Here is a 15,510-nt window from a genome sequence, read left to right on the forward strand (position 1 = left end):
AATGTACAACACTACCATAGCTCTTAGGGGTGAAGGGGGCACCTACATGTGGGTACAATGGGTTTTGGAGGCCTCCCATTTACCAGAACAAGTGTTACAGGTAGGGGGGATGGGCCTGGGTCCGCCTGCCTGAAGTGCACTTCGGTACCCTCTAAAAGTGCTCCAGGCCTCTAGGACTTGTTGCTGCTGTAGAACCTTGGCACACCAGTTGACACCTGAAGACTAATGTCTCCGAAAACGTCCTTTATTGGAATAAGCACGTTTACTCACAGTTAACTGCAGATCAGAGGTTGTGCCCCACTGGCAAAGAGTCTCCCTGGTCCTGAGATTAGCAGTAGGTCAGAGCTGGCAGAATGCTGTACAATGCCCACTTTCAGTAACATGGGTAACACGTGAAAGGGAGCTAAAACTGGCTTACAAAAATGGCCACTACCTCATGGACTACCGGAAACAAAACAGGAAACACTCTGACCCAGTAAGCAGAGGGAAAAGCACCATGGAAGTAGAGCCTACCAACTACCAACATCGTGAGCATTTAACACAAGCTAGTGGAATCACGGAGCCCAATACCCTACACCCACCACAATGCATTGCTGATGTGACTCTGCAGTGCGCATAACAGAAAAGGTGTCACACTCACCCGAGAGCCACATCAGAACCAGGGAAAGGCTGTCAGAGGATAGAACATATTCTGCTGTCATGGAGGTGGGTACGGCATTTGAGGCTGGCATACAGGCTGGCAAAAAAAAGTTTGTAAAGTGGGGTTTTTTTTGGTGGGAGGGGGTTAGTGACCACTGGGGGAGTCAGGGGAGGTGATCCCTGATTCCCTCCAGTGGTCATCTGGTCAGTTGGGGCACTTTTTGGGGACTTGGACCTGAAAAAAAAAGGGTCCAAATAAAGCGGACCAAATTCTCGTCCTAAACGCCCTTCTTGTTTCGATTATCAGCTAATGACGCCCATCTCTCCTCGGCCGATAACCACGCCCCAGTCCCGCCTTCACCATGCCTCCGACACCCCCCCCCCCCCCGTCCACTTTGTTCATTCCTGCGATGGAGTGCAGTTGAAGACGACCAAAATCAGCTTTCGATTATACCGATTTGTTCGCCCACGGGAGAAAGACGCACATCTCCCGATTTGGGTCGAAATATGGGCATCTTTCTCTTTCGAAAATAAGCTGGACAGTGTGCTGTTCTGCTCTGTGGATCATCAAACAAACCGTAAGTCAGAATGGTCCTATGACCCATGGTCCGTATGAAAACGCACAAAATATATATTTTTAGAAATGTGAATTATTTAACAGTGAGCATCTTTGATTGTTTTATCTAAGATGTAAATTTGTGAGACTGGGGGTTGGAGGTTGTGAGCCTACCTGATGTAACTTGAGAAAGAGACCCAGGTTACACCAAGCCTGCAGTGGCTGCAAGCTTAGGCCCTGTGCCCTATTTGAGTCTCCATACAGTCGCTTTGTCACCCCCTTATCACCATGCATCTCTCCTTGTCTCTCATCCACCCAGCTCCCAAGTTTCTCACCATCCCACCCCAGCTTCTTCCTGTGAGACTATGATTGGAATGCTTTGATGTTGCACTTATATATACTATTATTTATCAACATTTGCTAATTTCTGATCTGAAGAAGAAGGATTACCTCCGAAAGATAATCAAAAAATGTATTAAGTTAGTCCAATAAAAAAGGTATCATCTTATTTTCTTTTCTATGCTTTATTTTATTTCTATTTATTTACTCAAGGCAAGAGAATAGTGGAAATTGCAGACTTCTGGATTTGCCAGATAATGTTTTGTCTTTTTTTAAAAGTATGTTCTAGCAGTGAATAATTTTTGGAACCATGGAGTAGATATCTTTGTGTATATATGGTAGGGGCAGGCCTGCCATAGCAGTTTGTAATAAAAAGGATTTTAGAGATTACTTTTCAACTCTATCTGCCTTGACTAACAAGTGCACTTGGGGTCTGTATTGTTGATTAGAAGTAATTCTGTTTAAAAATTATTGTTTAACTTTGTGTGAAAATAAGTTGGAATGCAGAAGATAAGACACAGCTCTAATTAATTTGGTATGTGAAGAGGAGGATGGCGCTTGTTTTCAAAGTTCAGACTGGCCACCTGCACTTGGAAACATGTGACCATATTCCCGCAGTATGGCTTGTTTACCTATTCTCAAGCATTCTGTAATTTTCCTTGGCTCTGAAAAGAAGCTTTAGCTTAATAAAAAGGGAGGCTTGTTGCAGCAGAGCTTTGAGGCTCATCTGTGGGTGGATGCATCCTGCAGAAAAGACTTGTTCCTGGTCATAAGGAGACTTCGGGCTTTCCCTGCAACAGGCCTCCCAGCTGATGAGATAAGGGCCTGAAATTCCTGACCAGTGATGTTCTATGTATAGTGTATTATTGCTTCTTTACTTGGTCTAAGAACTCTTAGCATTGCTTAGATGTAGAGACCAGTGATGTAATGATTGTTTATAGATAGGTATTGTTTCTTTTTAGTTATATAGCTAATCATTGAGTGTATATAGCTTAATCATTGTATATATCTTAATCTATTTCAGAACCAACCAATATTGATGCCTTCTGATTTGATTATTTTATCATATTATCATTATTGAACATTACATTTTTTTCCTACTGTCACTTGTATGTTATGTATTATCATTTTATTTACCCTACCTACCAGTTATTCTTGTACATTAATTGTAACAATATGCTGAACCTCTTACTCTGTTAATGGTGATGCCATTGCTATATAATGTAAGCCACATTGAGCCTGCAAATAGGTGGGAAAATGTGGGATACAAATGCAGCAAATCTATATAAATAAAAATGTAAATGTTCGTTTGTTCAAAATCTTAAATCTCTGAAAGTTCTTCACCGATTGCTTTCAAATTTGGACACAACGTTGCCTTCAAATACGCGCATGTTTTTATATACCAACTATTATATAGATGTCACAGCTGTCGTACTCGTGGAGCGGAAGCAGTGCGACGAGTAATTGCAAATCAAACTGAGGAAGAACGGCCATCACCGAACGAGCGAAACAGACAAAGAATGGCTCAAATACATGCCGAGGAAGCAGCAGAGTGACGTGCAGCCAGACTTGACGATGCACGTTTGCGAGCACGGCGATCGCATTCTGCAGCTTCAGATCTGCTTCATTCTCAACAGAATCAATGCGACAGGCTGAGAGTGGCTTAAATCTCCGAAAGTTCTTCACCGATTGCTTTGAAATTACGCGCATGTTTTTATATACCTACTATTATATAGATGTCACAGCTGTCGTACTCGCGGAGCGGAAGCAGTGTGATGAGTAATTGCAAATCAAACTGAGGAAGAACAGCCATCAGCGAACGAGCGAAACACACAAAGAATGGCTCAAATACATGCCGAGAAAGCAGCAGAGCGACGTGCAGCCAGACTTGACGATGCATGGTTGCGAGCACGGCAATCGCGTTCTGCAGCTTCAGATCTACTTTGTTCTCAACAGAATCAACACGACAGGCTGAGAGTGGCTTACATCTCTGAAAGTTCTTCACTGATTGCTTTGAAATTTCGACACAACGTTGCATTCGAATACGCGTGTGTTTTTATATACCTACAATTGCAAATCAAACTGAGGAAGAACGGGCATCAGCGAACGAGCGAAACAGACAAAGAATGGCTCAGATATGTGCTGAGGAAACAGCACAGCAAAAAACATCGCTCGAGGCTCTTGATCGATCATTGCAAGATTTGCGTGGAAACATCAGACCATTTGGGAACACATTAATATTGCTTGCAGGACATTTCAGGCAAACATTACCTGTAATTCCTCAATCGACACCAGCGGATGAAATAAATGCTTGCCTAAAATACTCTACTTTGTGGCAACATGTAAAGACATTAAACTTAACTACAAATATGCGTGTCCAGCTGCAAAACCATCAATCAGCTCAGATATTCTCACATCAATTGCTGAAAATTGGGAACGGAAAGGTGCTGGTTGATCTGACCTCAGGACGAATTTCATTGCCTCATAACTTCTGCAATTTTCTGACCTCAAAATAACAATTGGTTGAAAAAGTATTTCCCAATATTCAAACCAATTATAAGAATCACGATTCGCTGAGTGAACGAGCTATTCTTGCGGCCAAGAACAAAGATGTCTACAAACTGAACAAAATTATTCAGTCTAACATTCAAAGCGAGCCACTCACATACAAGTCCGTCGATACTGTTCTGGAAGCAGATGAAGCGCTTAATTTTTGTGTACATTTGGCTTAAATATACATAGGGGTCCTTTTACTAAGCCGCATAAGCATCTACGCGCGCCCAACGCACACCAAAATGGAGTTACCGCCTGACTACCGCATGGCTCTTGCAGTAATTTCATTTTTGGCACGTATCCGATACGCGCATCTGAAAAATATTTTTGATTTTTGGATGCACAGAATGGACGTGTGCCAAGTGGCATTTGACGTGTGTAGGTCATTACCACCTGGATTCTTTACCGCTAGGTCAATGGCTGGTGGTAAGGTCTCAGACCCAAAATGGACGTGCGGCAATTTTGATTTTGCCGCACATCCATTTTCGGTCAAAAAAAAAAAAAAAGAGGCCTTTTTCACAGGCACGCTGAAAAATGGATTGGCGCATGCCCAAAACCCACGCTTACACTACCGCAAGCCATTTTTCAGCGCATCTTTGTAAAAGGACCCCATAGTTTGTAAAACTGGACCGGTACAATAAAATAAATATGGTACAAAGTGAGCAAACTGTGTTTTGTGCTTGCCCATCTCCAGCAGCTGCTCCAGTGTTTATGAGATTTAGCAAGCTCACAGGGCTTGTTACATTTTCTGACAAATTTTAAGGGAGAGGTTATTTTTTCCTGACATATAGCAGACCCCTGACACAGCTGGAGGAAACAGGTCATGCTGTTTTCAAATTTTGTGCTGCAATCTTTATCTCATAAATCTTCAATCATACTTTTTTAGTCATTTAAGATCAGTACACAGATTTTCAAAATAATCGTTTTTCTATATTTTTGCATGTATTGTGCTAAATGTTAAGGTGGCTAAACTTATTATAATTTTAATGTGAGGGTGTGTGAAAAGGTGTGATTTATTAAAATTTAGCAAACATTACATTTTGGCAAGATATTGGATAGAAGGAAAAGACAATTTGACAAAATATATATGATCAAATTGTTTAAATCAGAGAAGTTTTAGGGGTATTTTTTTTACTTTGTGAAACTCAAAGGGTTTATAACTGCAGTAATCCCAGTCTCAGGCATTCCAGTTGATTAATGCCATTGAACCGGTCTGACCTAGCGTGGCTACGAAGATGGTCTTTGCAGGACACACTGTTAGATGTTGCAACTCAGAGGAATATAAGCATCCAAAATATATTTTTTCATTTTTTCTTTTTCGAAGGTAATAAATAATAAATCAAAACACAGAACAGAAAATAAGATGATACCTTTTTTTTTGTTAGACTAACAATACATTTTTAATTAGCTTTCAAAGGTAACCCTTCTTCTTCTGAAGAGAAATAAGCAAATGTTGACAAATATCAGAATATATAAGTGAAACACAAAAGCATTCCAATGACAGTCTCACAGGAAGATGGTGGGGTGGGTTAGGTGAGAAACAGGGAGAGATGATAAATGGCATCAAGGATTCTTCACAGGCTCTGCTGATGGAATCCATTCTGTTTTGTGCTCTCTTTGCAGTAATTTTCCATATTTCTCAAGCATAGATCACTGTTGGCAGAATAGCTTTAGAGCTTCATTTTCATCATCATGTTGATTGTTGCTATATTCAATGCATCCACTGAAATATTGCTGTTGCCTTGCCAAGCCTATAATTGACATCTCTCTCGATACTACCATTTATTTATTTATTTTTGTTACATTAGTACCCCGTGCTTTCCCACTCATGGCAGGCTCAATGCGGCAGGCAATGGAGGGTTAAGTGACTTGCCCAGAGTCACAAGGAGCTGCCTGTACTGAGAATCGAACTCAGTTCCTCAGGACCAAAGTCCACCACCCTAACCACTAGGCCACTCCTCCACTCCACTAGGCCACTTGTTGTCCATCACTGGACAACAAGAAGGCAGAGCTCCAATTGTCAGTGGGGTTTGCTTGATGACTAAGACTCATACCAAATGAAAAGAGGAGAATCTGAGTGCCTCCCAAGCCTCAGTGTTAAAGCAGAGAAGTTGTCTTCAGGGAAGTCAAGGCTTAAGATAAGATAACTGGAGAGGAGAATGTGGAGACAGGTGGAGTTTCTACCTAGCAAGAAACAAGTAGAGGCTGGAAGAATAGAATTCAAGGATCCTATGAGTGGATAGAGAAACCCAAGATGTTGTGTTTATGGGAGAGTGATGTAAAAAAGGAAGTATTACTACTACTACTTATCATTTTTAAAGCGCTACTAGACGTACACAACGCTGTACACTTGAACATGAAGAGACAGTCCCTGCTCGACAGAGCTTACAATCTAATTAGGACAAACAAGAGATAAGGGAATGTTAAAGTGAGGATGATAAAATAAGGGTTCTGAACAAGTGAATAAGGGTTAGGAGTTAAAAGCAGCATCAAAAAGGTGGGCTTTTAGCTTAGATTTGAAGACGGCCAGAGATGGAGCTTGACGTACCGGCTCAGGAAGTCTAGTCCAGGGTCCTTCATGCTTTCCACCCTTGTGCCCACGAAAACTTTGTAAGTGTGTGGAACTGCATGGGATTTTGAATCAGACGAGAGAGATTATTAAGACTATAAGATAGGAGAACCTTACTGTTTAGGAGACCTGGGCCGAAGCCTGTGTCCCAAGGGAAGAAAGGATCTCATCACTGTGAGAAAGTGAGAAGACTGCAGAGGGTCTTCCAGTAACAGACAGGAAAAGGAGACTTTCTATCACGGGACAGAGTACGAAGAAAAGGAGAAATTCGGGGTGGGTAGGAGGGGGAATATACAAGAAAGAGTTCCAGAGACTACAGTGAAGTACAGCGAAGAGGTTTAACCTACAAGTATGGATTTCCAACATCTGTTGACTGTTTCTTTTCACTAGTGCTGTCTCCCACTTGATTGTCTTTCAATTAACAGATAAATTTAAGATTTTTACTCATACAGTAAATTATGGGGGTAATAATTATCCTGCAGCGGGTCAGTGGGTTCCCCCCCCCCCCAAGTTTCAGCTTTGCCTTCATCAGGGGTCACCAAATTCTTTCAGACAGACCCTGAACGGTTCAGTATAAAAACCTATCATACGGCATGCAGTTCCCATATAAGAGCAGACGCTGCAAAAACCAATCATAGCAACACGCTGTGATGATAGACAACAGGATGCATTAGCATCTTCTTCATATCACATTCATCCAACAGTGTAACTTGCCCAGACAGCTATCTGGGTACCAGCTCTGAATATCAGTGATACTCGGAAAACTTCCAGCTCTGTCTCCAGACTGCCCCGCACTGCCCGGATAGTGCTGAGGTGGCCTGATCTAATTTCAGTGGCACCATCCTAGTAAGCGCTGCTGATTATTTGGGTGTGACCTGGTGAACAGGACTTACCCGGGTAGGAACCACTGAATAAATCCCACTGAATTTCTAGCCCTATATTTTACTCCATAACTAGTCTTTTTTTGATGGTCAGTGGTGATTCAGAAGAAGGTGAAAAACTAAGCCTTCAACAGTAATTCTTACCCCTGACCCTCAGAATTCATAAGAAATAAACTCTCTGTAGTCTCTGAAGCTGTCACAAACCATGATCCACCAAGGTATCACCTCTCTATGTGCATATGCTCTTGTGAGTGGAAGGTGGCAGTCTACAGTACTGCAGCCTTCCCTTGGGCCCCTTTTACTAAGCTGCGTAGATGCCTATGAGCACCCAGTACGCGCCGAATTGGAGTTACCGCTTGACCCTTGTGGTAATTTTGAATTTTGGCGCGCATCCGCTACGCATGTCTGAAAAATATTTTTTATTTTCTGGCGTGTGTAGCGGACACACGACAAGTGGCATCTGACGCACATAGGTCATTACTGCCCAAATTCTTTACCGCTAGGTCTATGGCTGGCGGTAAGGTCTCAGACCCAAAATGGACGTGTAGTAATTTTGATTTTGCCGCACATCCATTTTTGGCAAAAAAAGAGGCATTTTTTTGCAGGCGCGCTGAAAAATGGATCTGCACGCACCCAAAACCCGCGCCTACACTACCGCAAGCCATTTTTCAGCGCACCTTTATAAAAGGAACCCCTTGTTCCTACCACTGTCCTCTATATCTGTCCAAGCATGCTTGAATCTGCCGCAATTTTGGTTATCACTATATCCGCCAGTAGGCTATTCCAGGCATATATCACCCTCTCAGTGTCAACAGAGGTAGTGGCAGAATGACAGCCAGACCCTTCTTCCAGGAAAGGCATAATTTTGTGGTGATTGTGATGGAAGGTTAGTTTTGCATTTATTCTGCATGTCTTCAGAATGGCTAACCTCACTGATTGTGTCTCCTCTTGGTTTCTATCCCTGGACAGACATTGCCACCCTCACTTTATTCTGGAAACCACAGTGGTTAACTGCTTGGGAGCCAGAGACAATATCTAAACAAATACCCCCTCTGCCTGTTTGTTTTTTGTCTTCCTTCTCATCTCACTCATGACCTCTTCTTTGCCTCTTTTCAGCCTGCTCTTCAAGATTCAACAATTTCGTTACACTCAGAAGAAAGCTGATCTCCTTTGGAAAGGAGCTCCCCTTTTTACTGTGTGTGTAACAATCTTTACAAAACACATTTCATAGACAACTTCTGAAAGTTGTAAACTGGTTCAGAATTGCAGGTAATTTAATGTAATTTATTAATCTATACACTGCCTTTCCAGAAAGAACTGCTCAAGGTGAACTACAATGTCAGAGAACCAGTGAGTGCAATAATCATCAAAATATAAAGCACACCATAAAACGTACAAAAATACAGGAAAAAGTAACCAGAATAAAAACAACAAATAACAGAAATTAGAAATTAAGGGGCTCATTTTCAAAAGAGAAAAACACCTGAAAATGGCATTAAGTGCCATTTGGAAGATTTCTCCGACAAATGTCCAAATAGCAATTTTCAAAACTCGAATTTGAGACATTTTTCTCTGCAGTGCATACAAATTACAAGGAGGCATGTTGGGGGCGGAATCTGGGCATCCCCTAAACTTGGATGTTTTTCTGCCATAATGGAACAAAGCAAAAACGTTTGATGTTTTGTTCTGGATCTGTTTCAATCATGACTAAGTCACAAAAAAGTGCCCTAAATAACCAGTTGACCACTGGAGGGATTAAGGCATGACCCCCCCCCTTACTCCCCCAGTGGTCACTGACCCTCCCCTCCCCACCTCTATGACAGCTTCAGATGTTATGGACATTCCTATTAGAGCAGCAAGCAAGTCCCTGGAGTAGCCCAGTGATTGGTGTAGTGCACTGTAGAGAAGGAGACTCAGGCCCATATGCCACTGTAACTGGTACACTTGTGGCAGAACATGTGAACCCTCCAAAACCCATCAAACACCTACTGTACCTACATATAGGTGACACTTGCAGACCTGAGGGTTATTGTAGTGGTGTACAGTTGGGTACAGTAGGTTTTTGGTGGGTTTTAGAGAGCTCACCATACAATATACAGGGGTAATAGTGAGATGTGTACCTGGGGCCGTTTTATGTGAAGCCCCCGCTTTTCCTTGGAATTTTTTTTGTAAATGGTCCTAAAAGACTGATGCACTGAGCACAAAAACATCTAGCAAATGGCCATTTTTGAAACAAAAAGTTGGACCTTTTTCTGGTTTGAAAATGGCCATGTTTGCTACTGGAGTTTTGGATATTTTTCCCAAATGTCCAATATTGGATTTAGAAGTCATATTGACAATGCCCCTCTACATGTCATAAATAATTTAAAAGCACAATGGTATAAACTTGCCTGGCTGTGTGTTAATTTTCCATCTAAATGCTGAACAATCCAATTTTCCATAAGTAGCCCTGAGGAAAGAGTTCAGAATTGTGGCAAAATAGATGCCTGACCAATCTCAATTTCTCATATGGAAGGACAACACAAATGGGTTTTCTGAGCACTCAAGTTGTGACAGAATATACCAGGCAAAGTGTGAGCTTCAGCCACTAAGCTGCAGGGGATTGAGCATCCAGGTGAGCCCTGCCTAGAGGAACTTCTGATATTCAGCCAGCAGGAGTCAGCAGGCTCAAACTGGCTGCTTGACTACCTGGGCTCACTCTATGTCTGCTACTTCCTCTTGGAGGCCATCTTGTACCTGTTGCATTTGTACTTAAACTCAGTCTTTGTTTGGCCTTTTTGCCAGAGCTCTTTTAGTGTTGCCTCATGTTAGGACTTCATATTGCTCTTTTCTATACACTGATTCTCAAATCTACTTCATGGAAGTCACCTTGTTCCAATGCCAGTACAACTGCTGGAATCCCTCCATAGCTCTGTTGCTAGCTCCTTTTTACTTTTAGAGTTTTTGGTATCCTGTACTCCTCTCTATGCCCTGGGTTTCATCTAGCTAAGTACTGGCACCCGCCACCATAGGAGGGCTCAACCTAAAGGGAAGGTGGCTGCAACAGGCAGAAGATCATGTCAACTATTCCTGAGTTTGGGGGTGTGTAGGAGTATTTCCCTATGTGTCTCACCTTGCGGGCCTTGGCCTGTATAATCCTATGACAGCAAAATGGAGGCTGTAAACCCTGACCCGCACATCTCTGTGTCAGCAAGTAACAGCTTTGCAGCTTGTGGAAAATTATAGCAGAAGCTCAACACCAAGGACATGCTGTGGGCAAAGCAGGCCCCCTTATCTCCCTGAGAGGCTGGCTCCAGCAAGGCAGGTGAGAAACAGAAAATGCATACCAAAATGTAACAACTTGAAGGTCAAGAACAACGAATTGTTCTTACCAGGCAGTGAGCTGAGAAAGAGCCAGATTGGTTCCTGCAGCCACCGGACCAAGAGGTACGGGGAGAGCGGGAACAAAGAAAGAGTTAGTAAGAAGCCTTGGAAGAAGGTGGAAGTGTAAAGAAGACCAGTGAGATCCTGCTTGATACTCCTGGTCTTTTTAATTAATGAGATTCATCAGACAAGGCATTCTTTTCCATATTTCAGACCACTCTCTCTCTCTCTCTCTCAGCTAATGCTAAAATTTTAAGATGTACTCAAGAAGAAAATGGCAGCTTATATAATTCCTTAAGTAACAATGAGATTGGCCTTATCTTGGACTCTTCTTCCCAGTTCCACAATGCTTTCTGCTCTGCTTGGTATGTGAATAGACTTATCTGGTAGTCCAACATATAGGGGTAGATTTAGTAAATAGCACCCATAGTTGGGCATCGGGATGATGCACAGTAACTGTGAATTCAGTTCTGCGTGGAACATTTTTTAATAGAATACTACCTTAAGTAATTTTTGTACCTAACTTTAGGCATGACTATTTACACTTATTTAAGGCATGAAAATAGAAGTATTTTATAATTCTGCATCTAACTCCTGGGAATGCCCATGATCCGTCCACGCCCCCCTTTGGAGTTGTGCATGAGAGAAGTTAGGTGCTCAGTTTACAAAATAGGGGTGGAAGTCAGTTACACACACAACTGCTAAACAGTGAGAATTAGTACTTGTTAAGGCCAATTATTGGTACTTATCTCAAATTAAGTGTTGATTTAGTGCCAATTAGCTAATTATGTTATGTACATAACCGACCCTATTCTATAACTGAGTGTGCATTTGCACACCCACCTTTGGGCACCATTTATAGAATTTGGGGGATAGTGTGTCATGGTAATCCCAATGGCAAATAACCAAAATATTCATGATTGCCTTAACATTAGACTTCTCCAAATAACATGCAATTTAGCAAAAGATCTCTTGGAAGTGGTTAAAATATAAGCGTCCACTTTTAGAAATAAATTTAATATGGCTCCTAGGTTACAAACCTGAGCTTTCAGGGTTAAAGAGGTCCCTACAGTCACAGGTGACACCCTTAATTTTGATACCTCCAAGTTTCCTACCTAGGGTTCTCAGACTACTGTTCAGTTCTTTCTAAATAAATATAAAACACTCAATTTAATATTAATTTAAGAAGATCAAAAACTTTAATAAAGATTATATATAGTATAATCAAATTTCAGTGATCTAAAAAAAACCCTGCCAAATAATCACATTACTATAGTCACAATTTCTAACATAGCATTGCTATGTGGCAGCTGCTTGTGTGGCTTATGGCTTAGTAATCAGGGGGTTGAGTTTGTGTACTCTCAAAGACCCAAATTACCTGGAAAATTTTGTGTCCTTCTCCCAATCCCTTATTAAGCAGAATTGTAACCTAGTGCTCCTCCTGTGTTTCTCCTTTCTTTTACTCAAAAAGAACAAACCTATAGAACAAATCCAAAAATCATCAATCAACCCAACTTAATCATTAATGGTCTAAGAACAAAACTCCCTTGATGCTCATAAATGGGTAGACCCCTTTGAATTGCTCCTTTGGCCCTGACTTGTAAGCCTTACGAAGGGGTCTTGCAGTTCATCCAGAAATGTTTCTGAACCTAGCAGTGATGTAACTTTTCCATCCTGTATCTGGCTCTACTTCTTCATGTTGGCTTTACTGGTCCTGGGTTCACTGCTGAACAGCGAGAGGGGAGTGGGAGGACCAAGAAGATAGCCTTGGGGAGGGAGAAGAAGAATCTAGCTTACTGGACTCCAGTAATGGTCAAGGGGAGGAAGAATCCAGTTTATTGGACTCCAGTAATGGTCACAGACTGTCATCTCTTTTCATGGGTAGTCCAATAGTTTCTTCCTGTTTTTTTGGACTTTCAGCAAAGTTGGGCCTAACCCTCTGGGCACTGGCACCACTAGCCTTCCTGCACAATTATATGAAGGTTTTCTCTATTTTTAACCACTCCATCTAGTCCAGCCATTGCACCATCAACCCTCTGCCATGGACCACAGACCAGTGGTTCCCAAACCTGGTTCTGGAGGCACCCCAACCAGTCAGGTTTTCAGGATATCCACAATTAATATCTTTGGTATACTAATCTCTCTCATGAATATTCATTGTGGATATCCTGAAACTCTGACTGGCTTGGGGGCCTCCAGGACCAGGTTTGAGAACCACTGCCATAGACCATGCCTCCTTCCAGAGCCTGGCACCTTGAGTCTAGTCAGTAGATGCTGTTATTGAGTACAGTGCTTGGATTTTCCCTACCATTACCACAACCAACCAGTGGCTGGGATCTCTGATTCTACAGACTCCCTGGACATCACGGGTTGAATAACTAGGACAAGCAAATCAAAACGGTAAGAACAGGCCTAAATCGCACAACCTTTTTCAATGCCATCATTTCTATGTGATTCTCATTTAGCTCACCAGCTGTCCACAGGGCAAGGTCAGTGTTCTGATTTGGTGGGCCACATGTACAGTTTTTTCCGTTTGTGTTTACGGGAAACATGCTTAGCGCATCTTGTTCAGTGTGTCCCAGATATGCACAGTTAGCAAGGATGTTTATTTCCTGCAACATAGAAGGTCAGTGTGGAAAAACCAAGCAAAGAGCTCACCTTCGTAGTGCTGAGGTGCCACCAGTCTCACAACAAACAGCAAAACAAGTTTCAAATGTACCATTCTGGAACACAGATGGTGGAAGGGGATCCCAGATCCTAGAATTCTGTCTTTTGAAGAAATGCCTCCAAAACGTCAGAGACAAAGCTGAAATCTCAAAATCAACAGGAATGATGGAGCAGGACCTAAAAAGGAAGAAATTAATTTTACATCTGGGAACTTTATTGTCCATAGCACTGATATGTTTCTGTCAGTAGATACAAATATTTATAGTTCACGTTGGCCCTGTGAAACCTAGGTTCCTTGCAGAGTGTGACTAGAGAATGACATGGGGACAGGGACACGAAGTAACTGCAGGGGGCGGGGATGGGGACAAAGCCCACGGGGATGAGGACAAACTTTGTCCCCGTCCCTATGTCATTCTCTAATGCAGACAATGATGTTTTGATGTTTCGGAAAAACAAGGAAAAATTCTGGCCAAAACTGGCAACACTTGCACGGAGGCTCCTGGGCATTCCTGCTACCAGGAAATCTTCTGAGAGGCCATTTTCTATTGTGGGAAGAACTATGGAAGGCAGGAGAGCTAGACTGAATCCTGAGATTGTTTATGACTTATCCATCTACACATTAAAAAATCACAACAGTGCTGCATAGGGCATATTTCTCTCCCACTAGGGCATACAGATTGGGTTGTATTTTGTACCCTTGGGTGGATTAGGGTCCGTTGGGGTAGTAGAAGTTAACTATTGTTGGGGTTGGAAGGGTAGAAGGGGTGTGTGTGTGTGTGTGTGGAGGGGGGTATTTCAGTTGCTCGTTATTATTATTATTATTTTCTATTTGTGATTTATAGACAACAGTTGTACAGAATATTGTTCCTTTGTGCCTGATCCACTAATGGTTTTGGGGAAAAAAGGTAAGAAAGGATACTGGTACTTCCTGCGTCTTAGGAGCCACAGTTCATATGTAGGAAGTGCACACTCCCCATTACTTGTGTAATTATATGTGTTTGTTTATTGGGATTTATGCTAATCTGTTGCTTAGGACTTTGGGGGCTTTAGGTGGCTGTATGTGGGAGAAGTGCAAGTGATTGAGGAGATCCTGGCTTTCAATTGGTGAAACACTGGTACAGGCTGAACCAACTCTTTGATATATTGGCAGCAGCACTGTTCTAGGAGTACTGTTGCGTTTGTCCAGAATATCCTTGAAGAGTTAATATTTAAAAACTGCAGTTCAATTGATGTAAATTGACATTGAAGAGTGTTTAAGCGTATGATTAAACTTCACAGTATGTTAAAAAATTGGCCTTATTTTGGGGCTTGTTTTTGAACTGATATCTCTTCTTATGGGTTTGGTTGTTTTTTAAGGAAAATATGCTTGTTTTTCCACGACTACCTGGCAACACTGGTTTGGAATTGTATGGGGAAGGAGAGATGTGAAAACTGAGGAAGGAAGAGAGAAGGTAAGGCAAGAGGGAGATGAGGCCCCTTCTATGCAGAGCTTACAAACTAAAATGGCAGTCAGGGATGCTGAGTGATCTGCTGGTGGTCACACGGTGATTACTGGCACTGATAAAACTGGAGCTCTGTACTCTACTCCTGCACCCAGACATATAACTTTATTTTTGCCTGAAAGCCTGGTACCTGGGAAGCTGACAATTGACAACCAGCCTGAAATAACGGGCAGTTTGTGCACTGTGAAAGAAAATCCAGGCCAAGGGGACAAGGGTTTTCCTGCCTGTTGAAGGACGGATCAGTATCCTGTCCAGAAAGCATTACAATAACCCTCATGTTTAGCTTTGGTTTTTTCCTAGTACTGCTTTTGGGCTGGATTTCATTTCGAATACAGCACTGCCTCATAGTTGTTAAAAAAGCAGGAACTATCAGCCTGGGGAGATATTGAGGTTTACACGTTTTCAGTTCTTGTAACCTAGCAGCTCTGAAACTAAGTAAAT

At 42.1% G+C, this 15,510-nt stretch overlaps 1 protein-coding gene across 2 annotated transcripts in view; it reads right to left on the minus strand.

Moving 5' to 3' along the window:
- The window catches only part of SRPX2 (sushi repeat containing protein X-linked 2), a 72,540-nt gene that overhangs the window by 44,912 nt on the left and 12,118 nt on the right, over window positions 1-15,510 (minus strand). For both annotated transcript variants that reach the window (XM_030208887.1, XM_030208888.1), the window contains exon 2: window positions 13,559-13,744. In XM_030208887.1, the coding sequence (XP_030064747.1) occupies window positions 13,559-13,622 (64 nt within the window). In that variant the 5' untranslated portion in view covers window positions 13,623-13,744. The remainder of the gene's footprint in view (window positions 1-13,558; window positions 13,745-15,510) is intronic.

Source organism: Microcaecilia unicolor, chromosome 7, assembly GCF_901765095.1.
Source record: "Microcaecilia unicolor chromosome 7, aMicUni1.1, whole genome shotgun sequence".
In the NCBI taxonomy this organism is placed as follows: domain Eukaryota; kingdom Metazoa; phylum Chordata; class Amphibia; order Gymnophiona; family Siphonopidae; genus Microcaecilia; species Microcaecilia unicolor.